Source organism: Cucumis sativus, chromosome 3, assembly GCF_000004075.3.
Source record: "Cucumis sativus cultivar 9930 chromosome 3, Cucumber_9930_V3, whole genome shotgun sequence".
Taxonomy (NCBI): domain Eukaryota; kingdom Viridiplantae; phylum Streptophyta; class Magnoliopsida; order Cucurbitales; family Cucurbitaceae; genus Cucumis; species Cucumis sativus.
In genome coordinates this window covers 8,124,860-8,141,465 of record NC_026657.2, presented here as the reverse complement: position 1 = coordinate 8,141,465, position 16,606 = coordinate 8,124,860, and the positions used below count along the sequence as shown (strand labels likewise).

General features: G+C 30.9%; 3 protein-coding genes across 3 annotated transcripts; 1 reads left to right on the top strand and 2 right to left on the bottom strand.

The window, feature by feature from the left end:
- The first annotated feature begins 1,752 nt into the window (after positions 1-1,752).
- Positions 1,753-6,617, top strand: LOC105434823 (replication factor C subunit 3). The gene is made up of 10 exons (XM_011652514.2): positions 1,753-2,818; positions 3,787-3,819; positions 3,966-4,122; positions 4,363-4,541; positions 5,202-5,338; positions 5,468-5,566; positions 5,672-5,741; positions 5,891-5,968; positions 6,116-6,227; positions 6,451-6,617. The coding sequence occupies exons 1-10, from the start codon at positions 1,901-1,903 to the stop codon at positions 6,513-6,515; spliced, it is 1,848 nt and encodes a 615-aa protein (XP_011650816.1). The 5' UTR covers positions 1,753-1,900; the 3' UTR covers positions 6,516-6,617.
- Positions 6,618-8,285: 1,668 nt separating this feature from the next.
- LOC101220724 (cyclin-U4-1) lies at positions 8,286-10,017 on the bottom strand. Its single transcript, XM_004133894.3, has 2 exons — positions 9,578-10,017; positions 8,286-8,973 (listed from the first exon to the last, which is right to left on the bottom strand). Exons 1-2 carry the CDS (start codon positions 9,916-9,918, stop codon positions 8,679-8,681), a joined length of 636 nt encoding a protein of 211 aa, XP_004133942.1. The 5' UTR covers positions 9,919-10,017; the 3' UTR covers positions 8,286-8,678.
- A 3,453-nt stretch (positions 10,018-13,470) lies between these two features.
- LOC101220485 (pentatricopeptide repeat-containing protein At1g02150) lies at positions 13,471-16,518 on the bottom strand. Its single transcript, XM_004133893.3, has 2 exons — positions 16,080-16,518; positions 13,471-15,201 (listed from the first exon to the last, which is right to left on the bottom strand). The coding sequence occupies exons 1-2, from the start codon at positions 16,446-16,448 to the stop codon at positions 13,957-13,959; spliced, it is 1,614 nt and encodes a 537-aa protein (XP_004133941.1). The 5' UTR covers positions 16,449-16,518; the 3' UTR covers positions 13,471-13,956.
- Between the last annotated feature and the right edge of the window lie 88 nt (positions 16,519-16,606).

Below are 16,606 nucleotides of genomic sequence, written 5' to 3'. Positions count from 1 at the left end.
TAGTACAAAATATATAACACAACAACGACACTAACATGTTTAAGTGTTGAATGTATATATATGTATAGTGTGATAGAAAGCAATATATGACCATATTTCTACTCTTAATAAGATGAATAACTTACTTATCTCTTTGCAAATTGATTTATAGATCGATGAAACTCTGTCATATCGTCAAACATGGAATTATAGCTCATAAAGTCCAATCAAATATTCAATCTAACTCTACAAGAAATCAGAGGACTTCTGACGCAGGTAACGAAATCGAAAAACAACGTTGTGTCGGGAATGACCTACCAACCACAACGCACGGTTGCAAGCATCAGCTGAGGGGAGCTATATCAACGTCTACATTTAGACATTGGGATAGCTCCACCATTTTTATTTTATTTTTATATTTATTAATAGGCTTTTCCAAACGTTACAAATTTATACATCAGGGAAAGTGGAAATAATTATTTGATCCGTCCACTTTTTCCGATGTATAGGACAGAATGCCAGGGTCCGATACATCGGAGAAGGTGAAATAATTATTTAATTGTTACGACATTTTTCAACGTTTTCAAAAACGTCGGAGTTCGTCTACCTTTTTTCGATAAAAGACATCCATCTTGAAAGAACATATATTGAGATGTCGAGAACTCCATACATTATTAGACCTTATTAGACATATGAGAGAAACAAAATCATTACAAAATCAGACACAAAAATTGAAATGATAATATATATATATATATAATATATATATATATTTTATTTATTTATTTATTGTAAAATTAATTCAATTGATTTTTCAAACTAAATTCTTGGTAAAATCCGCCGGTCTCCCTATACCCAAACAAAATAGGTTGTGGAAGAATTTGCATGGCTTCTACCGCCTCCTTCTTTGTATTCTCCACCAAAATCACTTCCCATAAATTTTAATTATAATAATAAACTTTATACTATATATTAATTTGACTCAAATACATTGAATATTCAACTATTTTATTATTTCCCAACTTATTATATATATATACACTCTAACATTATTCAAAGTTTATATGTTTATAAGGTTATATTTGTTAGAGTTATATATATTTAACTATATTTTATACTTAATAATATAGATTCTCAACTTTAATTTATTAACTTGAGGAAACGGATATCAATTAATATTCAAGTATTTAATTATTAAACATTTTTTTAATAAAACTATTGTATTAAAAATTTGTCAGCTAGATTTATAAGGTACGAATAATACTTCTTAGTTAAGAAACAAATTACAACTAGTGTTCATATACATTTATTAAACATATGACAACTAATTATGTACATTTAAAATTTAATGAATCTACTAAATGTATTCAATGTACGGTTATTGTTAAATTTTAAGATCGAATTTATATTAATTTGAACCTAATTTAATTAATAAAAAATATATAAGATTTTGACCTTAGATTTTAATTCCTAAAATTTTCAACTAAATATAGTTATTATAAATTCAAGATATATTAGGTAAAATTCAAAATTCTACAAAGACTTTATCAAATTGTTACGAACTAAAGTTTGTAATTTTCGTGAGAAGTTTAGACAACTAGAAATTTATTTCAAAATTTGAAAATTAACTAATAGGAAAACAAACAAATGAAGGCGCAAAAAGTATATTATTTTTGTTAGGGTTATTATTATTATTATTATTATTATAAATGAAAATACCAAAACCTTATCCTCTCGTAAATTTTTTTCTCTCTATAAACCCCATTTCACAATCCATATTTTCTCTCCCTTTTCAGATGGAAACAAATTCCAACCTTTTCTTCCCTCTCCTTCGTCGCCGCCGCCACCACCACCTCCTCCTTCCAACTTGACTCCATCTCCATCTCCCTCTCTATCTCTCTCTCTCTCTCTCTCTCTTTTCATGGCCACACAACAAGAACAACAACCATCCCTCCGCCGTTCCTTGTCAGATTCCAATCACCGCCGCCGACGCAACCGACGCCGCGCGACGATTTCAACTACATCGTCAAAATCGTCATGGAGTTCAAAGCTAGGCAAACTTCTGGCTCGTTTAGCCTTCTTGTCACGTGACTCAGACCTAACCGAAGAAAGCCTTGAAGCTCACAACAAACGAATCAATGACCTCGATACCCTCGACAAAACCCCAAAATCCAGCCCTTACTACCGTGGACTCACCGATTCCTCTCTCGCCATTAATTACCATCACGGCCCTCTCAATTCCACCCCCTACCACGTAACCTACGCCACCTCAGCTGCCCCCTCCACCCAATCCTCCATCGTCTCCAAATTCAAGGACTACATGGCCCCATGCCTCCGCAAACAACAACCACAATCACCCCAAACTAGTCCACGCAAGGTGCCACGTCAACACCAGAGAATCCAAACTGTTACAACGGCTACAACTGTTGTGACAAAAGCGACGTGGTTCTCTTCGGGGTCGACGTCAGCGTCAGCGACTTTCAAGGAGGAGATGAGTAGTAGTGATGAGATGATGACGAAGAAGAAGCTGTTGAGGGAGAGATTAGTCGTACCGAACGGTGGCGGGCGTCGTGACAGCGGTGGCGGAAGTGGCAGCAGTGGAGGAGGAGTGGTGGTGGTGGAGGAGATGGAAAAAGAGAGGTATAGTTGGGGAGATAGTTGTAGACCAAAAGTTTTGGAGGATTTTATATGTAATAAAAAAACGGCAATTGAATTGAAGGAAATGGTAAAAGAAAAGGGATGTGGACATTACTATATATTTGAAGGAGCACCTGGAGTTGGGAAGAGGACTATGATTCAAGCTATGCTTCGTCAAGCTTTTGGAAATCAATCAATGGAGGTGGATTATCAGTACGACTTAATAAACTTTCCCAATTCCCCCTACATTATATACACATCTACATGTATATAAATCATGCATGCATGCATTACTAAATGGGTTTATTTAGGTTGGTTTTTGAAACTATTTTAGGCATTAAATAACTTCTAGAGTTTGGTTCCGCCATTTTTATACTTTTAGAAGTTTTAGTTCTCTCACCCTAAAACATAGCTTACATCTAATTATCATCTTAATTAAACGTAAGAACTCCAATATGTGATGCTAGGGTTGACATGAAAATATAATTCACTTAGTTTAATTTTGATAGTTTTAGAGGAAAGTTGTAATTTTAATTTCCAAATAGAGTATAATCACGTAGGTGAATAAAATATCACTTTTGCAATTGTTACACTAACAAATAAATCTAATTTTAGACCTTGTGAATGTATGGTTTTGGTTTATTTTAAATATTTGATATCTCTCGGTTTTTTGCCCTACAAAATAGTCATTTTTTTCTTTTTTTTTCGTTTTTCCTTTTAATTTTTTTTTAGTGAAGTAATAGAAATCCTCAACTTATTTAGGTCAAATTGTAATATAATTATAACCAAGTTTTAAGTTTGGTCATTCCAAAGCTATGGATTAATAAATAAGATATATTTTTTAGTTTAAACGTATGAGACCTAGGAATTGACGTAAAATGATATTGGTCTTATTGTTGATTATTATTTATTGACTTAATACGTTACAAAATGCAAATCATATCATTCTCACCCTGTCTCTTTACGGCTTTTTTTTTTTTTTTTTTTTTTAATTGGGTAGTAAAAGTCCAAAATAAACTATTTAGAAGTTTAGAAATACAATCCAAAGAAATTATAGTTTCTATTTTTTTTGTGTATTCATGACAATTCTCTACTAAAATAAAAAATTATTCATAATTTTGAAATGGGAATTTAACTAATGACTTATTTTTCCTCGTTCTTTTCTCACAGATCAAAGAAGTGGTCAAGGTTTTTGACTTGAAGGTACGTTCAATCAAATTCTATTTTCCCATCTCTTAACATATTAAACTTTCCATAAACATTAATTTAGTTATATATATGGAGGGGTATTTGGTTAAATTATGGTTAATTAGTAGTAATAATTATTATATGTGACGACTTGGCCGCAGAGTGAAATGTTGGGAAGCATAGAAGTAAAAGTGAAAGAATCATCTCATTACGTGGAAGTCAATATGTCACAAACCAAAGGGTTTGAGAAACAAGTCATCGTCCAGCTCATGAAAGAATCTCACTCCCCTTTGCCATGTAATCATGCCAATTGTCGAGGTAAACACGTCATATATATATATATAGTTCCAATTGGATAATTAAGACGACACATGTGATTTATTTATGTAAAAAAAAATAGTTTAAATGATTACTGTTAAAAATATTTACCTTTCTAAGATGAACATCAATCATACTCTATTACTTAAAGTGATACAATGTACCTTAGTAAAATTTTCCAATATTTATAAATATGTTTGTATTGATGTTATTTTGTTTGATTTGACATTGAGAATGTAGGGATATTGTTGTGTGAAGCAGATCAATTATCAATTGAAACCCTAATGTACATAAAATGGGCAATGGAAAGGTACAAAGGTTGCAGCAAAATCTTCTTCTGCTGTTCTGATGCCTCTAAGCTTCTCCTTCTTAGCTCTCTCTGCACTCTCGTTCGTCTCTCCCCTCCGTCAAAACAAGAGGTAAACATGTCATTTATTAATATCTATCATTAATTAAGTGATAAATATCTATTTTGGTCTATCTATCAATTATATAGAAAATAAAATGTTGTTATATTTATAAATAAGTTTGAACTATATTTAAATACATCACTCTAGGATCAAAAGCATGAAACACAAATAAAAAGGTTGATATAGGAAAGGAAAAATAAAAACATACAATTACAGGTGATTTTCTTTTTTGAACAAACTGAAGCGTTCTTTTAATAATAAATATTTACCCTTTATGACAAAAAAAAAAGAAAAAGAAAAAAGAAACCACTAAAAACAAAATCTCAGTTTGTTCATTTTGCTATTTTAAACCAATTTTCAATAATTAAATATTAAAATTTCATTTCATAATTATTATTTTTTTAATATTTAATATATTTTTTTATTGAAATGCAAGATATGGAAAGAAAAGTCTGCATAATTTTAAAAATTAAAAACTAAAACTAAAACGATTACCAAAACAAAAACACCATCGATAACCATATATATATTAAAACAAAAATTCGTATTTAAAATGTAAAATCTTACTCTATTTTGTAAATAATATAGTTAATAAAACTATATTTTAACAAGAAGTTAATGGTCGTTTTTATTATATTAATCATGATAAAATTGAAAAAATGAAAATAGATTGTGGAAGTGTTGGAGTTCATAGCAAAACAACAAGGATTCGACTTGTCGAAGCGATTGGCGGAGAGAATTGCCGACAATTCCAGGAACAATCTTCGACAAGCCATACGATCCTTAGAGGCTTCCTGGAAAAAAAGGTTAGGGAAATACAATTAATAATTCTTTTCATATTAATTATTCTTAATCTTTTCTTCTTATTAATTATAAATTAATTAGGGTCATTAATTTTATAATTTGACAGTGAAATTACATTAATGTTTTTGCAGTCAATTGTTTGATGAAGATGAGAATAAACTATTGACGGGTTGGGAAGACGACATTGCAGATGTTGCTAAGAAGATAGTCGAAGAGCAAAGCCCAAAACAGTAATCAACTATTTCCCCCTAATTAATAATAATAATAACAATACTTAGCACTATGTTACATATTGCAATATAAATGATTTATTGCTGCATTGTGTCCATCTACAGGTTGTATATAGTTCGTGGAAAACTCAAAAAGCTTATTGAATATGACGTATCCCCCAATTTCATTTTTAGGGTAATTTTCATAAAAATGCATTTTTTTTTATATAATTTTAGTTGTGGTTTTTTTAAAAAAAATTGTATCATCAATCACATTTATTCTCTCACATTTTTCTTTTTCTTAGTCTCTTCACATGCATAATGTGATAGTTTGTTCATGTACAGACTTTAGTAGATGAATTAAAGAAGTTTTTGGATGAAGAATTACAACGTCGTGTTGAAGGTTTCTATGCTGATTATAATGTAAGTGTCTATTGTCATTTTTTTAAAAACTTATAGATTAGATTTGCGAGTAGATGATTTATTAATGCAAGTTTTGTCATTTTATTATAATGTAATTGAAATATATAAAAAAAATTATATTAAATTAGATATTAATTTGAATTTCAGAAATTGGAGGAAAAAGTATTTGTTAGTGAAAAAGGCAGTGGGGAAGAGGCAGTTATCAAAGGGCAGCATGATTCAATTAGAAAGAATGTTAACCATTTCTTGAAGATTGAAGGTAATTAATTCTAATTAAGTAAAAAATATATATTTTTTCCTTTCTTGATTTCGAAATATTATGCTAAAAATTCTTAAATTTTTAGATTTATTTCAAATTATTTCATAGCAAAATGTTATAATTTTGCTTCCTACTTGATCCAAATTTCAATTTCAAATTGATTACCAAACTATGACATTGAATTAAATTCTCTCTTGATTTCTTCATTTTTTTTCTTGTACAGAATTCATAGCCAAGTTCATGAGCTGCTACAAGGGAGAAGCAAATGCCATGAAAATAAATAAATAAATAATCTCAACATTTGGAAGGTTGGTGATTGGAAAAAATTAATATCAGATTATTATTGCTTATAAAATATTAATATCAGATTATTATTGCTTATATATTTATACACAAACTTATAAAATATTACGTGTAATGTAATATTTCTTGAATTTTTTTTCAAGGTGTGTGGAGACACTCTTATATTATTAATAATAGAACCGTTTGATTATTAATATAATTATCTTTAGCCATTTTCTCTTTAAACCCTTATTAAATTTATATGGATTGAGCTTAATCTCAATTGTTATGAATATAGATTAAGCAATTACGATTAATCAATACATTTTTTTATGAAATATATCTACAATATATTGTCACAATGATATGTTTTTATCAGTGACGTTGATAGACAGTGATAAAAATCTATCTGTTTCTATTATTGATAAAATCCAAAATTTTATTGTAGCTGGTAAATATTTTAATTTTAAAAATATTTCCTTAACTAAAGTATACAAAAATTAAATTGAAACTAAATCCAACCATAAAATAAAATAAAAGTTCCTTTTTAAATACAACGAAATGTACCTAAATACAACTTACAAATAATATACTAAAATTTTACCTTTTATCGTAATAAACTATTATTTGAATTGTAATGAATCTTTATTTACTCGGGACAGAGGAAGAACTATATTTTGTTACATTGTAACTTAAAATGAAAATAGGTGTGAATTTGAGAACATTAAATTCAAAATTGAAATGCAATTGATTATAATGGGTAAAGGACATTTGACAACCACATATAAAATAAGAAAGAATAAATAAAAATTATAAAGACAACTACCAATGAGTTGGAGCCATGTTGTATCTTTCATTCCGTGTTGGTGCATGTCCATGAATGCACATGTTCTTTGTTTCTCTTTAGACAATCAAGACAACTGTCAAACATGACCAATTGCTTTAATAGCTACAAACAAAATATGTATATATAAAAAGTTTATGATTAAGCCATTTCCATTTTAATTCTCATCTTATTTTTTAAAACTTTTTTTCATTAGTCACCATAATTTGTCACCCTTAATTCAAAAAAAAGGTGACAACTCCATATGTGAATACTCAGTTAGATTTGATGTATGTAGTGTAACTTCAAACCTCGAACTTAATTATAGTCTTTTAAAGAGAATTTATAAGGATTAAGGTCCTATTTGAGTTGGCCGACACAAAAGCACGTTACGACGACCTAATTAATCACTTAAACTATACTTGAGTGTGTCAAACGAATTCAAAATTGAAATTGAAGTGTTTTGATTGTTTTAAGACACTCTGTCACCCATATTTGGAAGGACAATGGCATCTGTACCTTTCTCAGTGCCTCAAATTGAAACAAAATGGGTCAATGAGGATTTGAGGCATGTTTTGGAAGTTTTGTTTGCTGTTTGGAACCATCCATGGATGAGACTTAAGAGAGAATGAGATTAAAATTCAAAACAAAACCCACCAAATTCACGCAAAGATATTACTTTTCTCTAGAGAACAATATTCCAATAGCCTTTTTTTCATAAATATTTCAAAATTACCATTATGTACTAGAACTTTGGATGAAAATTGGGAGTTGAAACTAGAGGTGACTTGTAATGGTTTGCAACATTTGTCTCAATTTTTGTACCAAGTCACCACTACATTGTTAAAAGATTTTTTTTTTTTTTTTTTTTTTGTTTTGAAAGAGTGAAAAAGGTGATATTATAGTTGTTTAAAAAAGGTATAAGTACTTTAAAAAAGAATTACCAACACAAATCCAAGGATTTCAAGTGCCACCTAATAATAACCACAACATTTACATCAAAAAGCTGCAAAATCTTTTAAAACACTAATGAATCTCATCTGTACAGAACTTCAAAATCAAGACCCCACAAACAGAAGAGAAAAGAAACAGAACAAAGATCTGCCATAGTCAAAATTGCAAAGCTGTGTTGGTGTGTGTATATGTGAGAGATACATACATTACAAACTCATCCAGTCAGTGACTGAATATGTTACTATTCTAATCAGGCAAACAACAGAACCAATTCATGCTTAAAACTGGAGAGAATCCAATTTTTGAAACCTGGGTTTTGCTCCATTTGGGCTGAGGAATTTATGCCCATAATTCTCCAAAGTTTGAATTCCAAATTTTGGGTTTGAATTTGTTCAAACAGCTGCAAGTTGTTGCTTCTTATGGGAAGCTTCATCTTCATCAAAACAGAAATGGGATTTTAGAGCTCTTGATGAAGTAAGCAGCAGATCTGATTTTGTAGAAGCACTGCTCGTCAAAGGAGGCTGAAGCAGAAGCATTTGTCTTTGAAGATATGAGTAATAAGAATGGAAAGTGGTGGGAGTGACGTTCAAATGAAAGCCTAAACCAAACAGAAAATCCACTTCAAGAAAGTTCATTTCTGTTGTGCTGATCCCTCCTACTTTTGCATAATATGCATTGTTGTAATACCTGAAAACAATTTCATCATTGCATATTTCAGTAAACTTTAACTCAAATTGCCTAAACATCGAAGCCCCCTTTTGAATATTTTAAGAAAAAAGGATGATTATGGAACCAAAATTTGCAGTCTTTTTGTATTATTTAAAGTAAAATTCATGATTGTTTCATTATGCTTTTTAGCTGGCTGCCTAGCTGTGGAAAATGAGAGAGAGAAGCATATTCAGCAAATAATGTGATGAATAGATATGCATAAGGAGAAAAAGATTCCCAGAAAACCAACCAAAGAAATAGATCAAGAATAAACAAGAATTTGCTCAAAGCATCACATTCATCAAGACAAACTCACACAAAAAAGATCCTTGAAAATGAAAATAAAAGAATCTTTTGCAAAACATCAAGTTCCATTCAATCTCTAATCCCAATTATACCCAAAAACCCCATAATAAAAAACCCAAAACGTTCTCTTAAAACCCCTTATGTCACAGTTAAAAAAAAAAACTCAAAAACATAACTCATTGAGGCATTTCATCAGGAACTTAGCAGGCAAACTAAAAAAAAGGCTCAAATCAAATCCCACATCGAAAATTCTGTCAATCAGATTAGAAAAACTCACGTATCATCCATAAATTTGGCAGAAACAAGAACGCTAGTGATAAGCAAGCGATGAACATTGAAGGAATTGATAGGCAAAGAGGGTTGTCTTTGAACAAAGCGATCGAGATAAACGTAGGCAATGACGAAGCAACAAGGGCTACAATTGGCGTACTTAAAGATTCTGTCTAAGTAGCTTTGGATGGAAATGGAGGGGCGAGTTAAGCCATGGAAGGCAGAGATTTTGTGAGGTTGAAGATTAACAGAGAGGTTTCGATCGTTGGATTCGGCCACTCGTTGAAGAAGACAAGAAAGGAAATCGATTAGCTTCGCCATGACAGTTGAATCCTCTAGCTCCGCCATTGATGAGCAATCAAGCAAGCTTCAGAGCTTTTGTTTTTGCTTTTGGTTGTTTTTTGTTTTTGAGTTTCCGGCAAATTGGAATTGCATGGTTTATATATACATATATATACACACACACACACAACAATGGAGGACGTGGGCGCTAATGGAATATGTTTATCTTTTTATGCTTTAGTTTAATTACTATTTTGGTTTACTTTTGAACTCAAAAAAGAATATGCCCAAAACTCAAAATAGCATATTATTGACTCTAAATCAGTAACTTTTGGATTAGATGTTTGATTTATTACGGTAAAAAATACTAAAAATATGAATTAATTGAGTTATGTTTACGGTTTAAGTTGACGAAACTTCGTAATTCTGTAAAGATAATACGAAAAAAAATGTAAGAAGTGAAGTTTGAACATTTAATTTATGTATATAAAAAGCACGACATTGAAGCTAAATTTATAAGTTAATATCATCAACTTCCAACCGGTTTGTGTATTAGATTTTTGAGTTTCTATTTTTTAAAATTTTACATATTAGTTGGTTCAATTTCCACTTGGAAAATGTCAAAGAGGGTATAGGTGTGTGACACAAAATGAAAGTGGGACTAAAATGATTCAAAATGGTTTTTTTTTTTTTTTTTTTGTATTTTCAAATAATATAACAAACTATTTACAAAATATAACAATTTTTTAGATTCTATACCCTTAAGTGTAGATAAGTGTTTGCTATTGATATAATATAAAATTTTGTAAATATTTTCACAACTTTACCGTTTCTAATGATTTCCTTAATTTTTTTCGAAAATGTTTTATTAAAAGAATAATTTTCTTATATCTCTTTAAATTTTATATTTAATAATTTTTCTAAATATAATAAAATAAATTAATATATTTATTAAAAAAAATATTTAAAAAAATTATAATAATAGAGTTAATTTCATTCTCATGTACATTTTCTAAATTACAAAAATGATAAATTTAAAAACGAATTTTCATCTCATCACTAAATAGGTAAAAGAAAAATGTTAAAAAGTTAATGACTGAAAAGGACACAAGAACTCGAACATTGACATCTTTGTCCCCTTCGGTGGGGTTTGCTTAGTGGCTTTCCAAAGAGAGAATTTAAAAAAAAAAAAAAATCTTTTAAATTTAAAACTTTTATTATTTGTTTTTTACTTTCATTGAAATATCAATAGAGAGGGATTTTGAGTTGGGGGTAATGATGATTTGAATTCAAATTCGTAATTATTAGAGAAGGTGTGAAGTTGGATTATACTCGGTTTCCTTTTTTAAAACTTTCATTATTAATTTTCTATATACCTAATTTTTTAATTTTATTTCTCATATTTTTTTTTAATAATCACGACCGTTTTACATTATTCGTATTATCATTACTCTCATTAATCTATTAATATTTTTATCATCAGTTGTCAAATATAGAAATGAACCAAACTATTTACAGGTATAGAAAAAAATGTTACTGTACATGCGATTGTAGTATTTTGCTATATTTAAAAAAAAATCACAAGTTTATATTGTTGATCGAAAAATCTTTGACGATAGAACAAAATCCATTTTGTATCCTATCTAAGAGATTTCTGGACTCAAGCTGAAAAAGCAATGCCTCGATTATTATCAAATCAACTGCAATCTTTTTATGCCCATGAGGGTCTCAACAGAGCGCCTTTTGCTCTTAATAGACCATGAATTAGATCAGAATCATTGTCAACAAGTTCATAATAAGAGATCCCATTTTCTTCGTTGAGATTGAGTAGAGACCAAAGGTCTTAAACGGCAAACATAACATATGAAAACACATCGAGATTCAAATCATTATTTTTCAAATCATCAAAATATGTTTTTTTTTTTGTTTCTTTAACTAATATTTGAAACCTGCAAGAGGGGGAAAAAAGAAAAAAGAAGCAAAGAGATGATAATGGATTATGATGACCTTTGACATTCTCTTCTTTTTCTTTAAAATTGTTTAATTAAACAGTTTACTTTTTTCTTCCCTTTTTCAATAAATAAACGAACACAATTGATGGGCAATTGGGGAAAGGCCTAAGGATCATGTGAATACATGTGCAAAAAAATGGGTATCAAAATGTTTAGGGATCCAAAAGAGAGAGAGAGAAAATAGATAGCATGTGTAGTGATTCAATTTGACTCAGTGACACAACATGGATTTGCTAAGTTCATCCAAAGCATAAGCATATGCTGTTGCTTTTGGTCCATACACACAAAGATTTAGCCTTTATGGGTTGGATTTTCGAATTAGGTCACAGATGTGTATTCAATATCATATCTTTTTAAATATCATTATATAATTATTTTGTTTCATTCATGTCTATATAAATAAATTAATATGATATCAAATGAATTTGGACTTAGTTATGTAACCAATCTTGCATATTTCAACATGAAAAACTCAAACATATAGGATTTTTTTAATTTCAAAAATTCATTCTTCTTTGTTTTTAAAACAAGAAATTTATTTTTTAAATCAGTTACCAAATAATCTCAATTATTCATATTTATTTGCTAACACGACTTGCATCAACGAACATTTAATTTGTACATACGGAAGATAACGAGGTTCATACGATTCAAATCTCAAACCCTGATTGTACTAAAAAATATATCTATATTACTTCCTTTTTTTATTTTAAATGTTTACAATGTATTTGGAGTTGGAGGATGGAGAAATTATCCAAACTACTGTTGATTTACGAGAGTTTGCAAAAATAGCAAAAAAAATTATGATAATAGAACTCATGTCACTTACCTTTTTAAAATTACAAATTTAAAAATAGGTTACGTCATATTATTAGCAGATTACCGTCTCATTACTGTCATATTTACCAAATTTGCAATATGAAAAAAGAGATGTTATGAGTTGTTTTTTCTAAATTTTGTTGTCATCTAATGCAATTTTTCTTACGATAATAGTTGCAATTAATACTCAATCTTTAGTTATAAAAATTAAGTTATAAATTGTAACAGTTGTATAAGTTTAAGGGCTCAAGTTTTAGAAGAATTTATACGAGTTTGCCCTCGAAGAAAAAACAATGATACCATATTCTTGACAACTCAAATTAGTAAAATTAGAATGTCTCTAATTTCAAAAACTATATTCAAATGGTTGGGTTAAGAAAAGGGAAAAAGGGGAAAACAAAGACATGTTAAAAAGTAGTTGGAATTGGTTGTTTAAATTCCATTTTGAAATTGGCAAGCTGTTTCCAACTTAAAGATGCAAACTTCTCACAAGGATTTGAGCTGTTGACAGTTGAAACTAAATTCCCATTCATGACTGAAAACGACTTCATTTCATATTGTTTTTATATTACCATACAACCAACAAGATCTTCAAAGATACTAAAGATGTACAACATGAATTGCCCATTAAAAATATCATGAAAATCATTGATTAACTAGCTGTTCATTTTTTGTTTTATGATTTTAAATTAGTGTATATATATATATATATATATATATATATATAAACTTAGGTTTGCAATTTGCATATGATTAGTGTAGCTGCAAGTAGAAAGATTTCAGAATCTTTTGGAGAAAATTGTAACACTGATTAACCAATCATACATCAATATAGCAAACTAAATTTAATATCCTCCCCTTTCAATGCTCTCATTCTACACAGCTACATAGATTACTCGATTACAAATTAAAAATTGAAATTTTGTTGAATTCTTTTAGAACAACTAACATTAGGAAATTGGAATTGCAACAAAATTTCTACCCTATTTAGTATATATCCCAGACTTCTTCTACCTACGGAAATTACATTCAAAATTCATGGAAAGATCTAATGATGGAGAAGAGACAGAGAGAGCTGAAAGTGTAAATAAATAAACATACCTCTGTTGAGTATAACTTTCTACTTTATTACCCAACTCCTAAACCCCAAAGAAAGATTCCAAATTGTTTTCACCCTTTACTATTGAAGAGTGAACAACCACTGACGAGCATTCTTTGCCAAAATTCTAATTACGAATCTGAGAAACCATAGATGACAATATCATTGATTCTGTCACAGCTTGAGAAACATCTCAGAATCATCAGACTCGTACTCGGTTTTATCGATTTCATCGTTTATATTACTACCTTTCTCTGAGACTTCATTGTTATCGATTGTCTCATCTAACAAACCAATGAGTGATGCATATGTTTTGTCTTGAAGATATTTGGGCTGCCTCAGTAATCCAACTAGAACCTCCTTGCTGGCGATGTCTCCTTCTTTCTCACAGAGGTCGAAGTAAGCCAACACATTATAGGGCTTTGGCCTCCAACTCTTAGAACCCTCGGCAGAAAAGGCTTCTTTCCAACTAGCTAAAGCATCAGAAACCCGACCCTCTTTAGTATGTCTGTCAACAAGAATCTCCCATGTACTTGAATTTGGCTTTCCCCCAACTTCAACCATGTGATCGAAGAAGCTTTCAGCTTTGCTCGTGTTGCCTTCCTTAACATACCATCCTATGAAAAGATTAGCGATTCGTGGGTCGTAGGTTGATTTAACAGTTAGCCATTCCTCGTAAATTTTTTCAGCACCTTCAACATCACCAACCCTGATTAGAGCAGAAATTATTGCATGGTATCCCAGATTTGGAATTGTGGGGAAAACGTTCTTGTAAATGTTCCACACCCGATACATTTCTTCTTTATTACCAACACTACCATACAGACTTATCAGATAATGATACGGTATTCGATCACGGCCTACAATCCTACTTTCAACCCTTCTCAAGCATTCTTCAGCTTTTTCCATCAGTCCCATCTTAATGTACATTGTTGCCATTGTGCTGAATGTAGTCCAATTGGCATTGATGGTCCTGTCTTGTTTCATCTGTTCGTATACTTCTTCCATCTTCTCAGTAGATCCTTGTAACCCACAAGATGATAGCCATATGTTGTAGGAATATATGTCAAGCTGAATGCTATTTTCTGTCATTTCTGACACTAACGACTCAACTTTCTCATACTCTTTAACGTTCATGTAGAGAGTCATCATTACATTGAACGGAAGCGGGTGAGTCGTGAAGCCTTTGGTTCTCATTTTTTCAAGTAAATTTTCTGCTTTTTCTCTCTGTCTTCCTTTTGCATACGCGTTCAGAAGAGCCCCATATATCCTCCTGTCTTTCAAATGATTCGGCAGCCTGAGGAAGTATTCTTCAGCACTTTTAATGCCACGGACTTTCGATATAAGATCCAATTGAATGGCAGCATCACTCGTTGTTAATCTAAACCTCTCTTCCCTATTGCTCATCCAATCATATATCTTCAGAAAAAAAATGAAATTTTAGAATTGAAACAGCTTTAACAATCTATACATATATATCATCTATGTAACACATGCAACAAATTGCCAAATTCAGTATTTTTACACGTGATCCCTTCGATGTTTAGAAAAGTATCATATAACCAGATCAGATGATCAAAACCACATCATACACACATACACACATGTATATAAGAAGATACATTACAAATATGTGTAAGAATAAATTAGGCATTGAGATCAGCTCAATGATGATGACCTATAATTCCTCAATCACAAGGTATTAGGAATATAGGAGACCCAAAAAGAAGGAAAAGTTCAAAAGATGGTATATAACATTCTTCAATGAAATGCATCATTTTCTCAGAATAAAAAAACGCTAAAGCATTGGCACAGTTTGTGTTTGCCCACACAAAGTTGAAATTTCTTGTGATGAAGAAGAAGAAACTTTAGCTTTACAAGCCAATCCAAATTACGAAGTGAAAAACAGATTCAACCAAGAATGATTTTCATACTTGCCACAATATCTATTTAAAGACATGTTTGAGAGTGATTTTTAAACAGTTAGAATTGCTTTTTCACATTCAAAATCAGTAACAAATATGCCTATAATCATTCAAAGTTAATTCGATAGTTTATTATACACTTCTAAAAGCGGTTATCATTCCATCGAATTTGATTTTAAATGTAAGAAAAAAAAAGTGATTTTAACCATTTCGAAGTCAAACCTATAACCTCATCGATTTAGCTGAACATCAGTTAATCCTACATAAAAATCGACATCATTTTTTTCATTAACTCAACTAAAGACTGAAGAAATCAATACCACAATTCATAAACACCAATATAAACACCCAAACATTTATCATCTTTGTTACCTCCAAAGCCCTCTCAAACCGCTTGTACTTTCTTAACTCCTTAACGACCCGAGAAAGCTCCCATTTCGTAATGTTCTTGCCCTCATTCTCCCACTGGTTCAGCACACTCGCAGAGCCCAACTCGGGATTCTCCATCAGCGATATCCTTCTATAAATAGCGTTCCATTTAAACATAGGCCTCCGCTCGAAGTCCACAGTTCCATAGCTATGGACTTGGGAGATAGAGCAAGTTACAGAAAGAGGAAGCCGCCGATAATTCACATTATGGAAAAAGGGCTGAGATTGGATTAGAGGCAGAAATTTACGAGAATAAGAAATTGGTGAGGGGAGAGAGACGGTACGGTGGTGAACAGAAGTTTGGAGAAGCATCGTCGTCTTCGCTCCGCCGAGGGGTTTCTGGGGAGAACAGAAGAGTGCTGTGACTGCGCGCTAGCTCGGTGTGCTTAACAGTTTCTCGATAAGTTTTTACGAAATTACCTCTTTGCCCTTGCCTCTTCGCATGAAATGATTTCTCAAATATTCTTTTT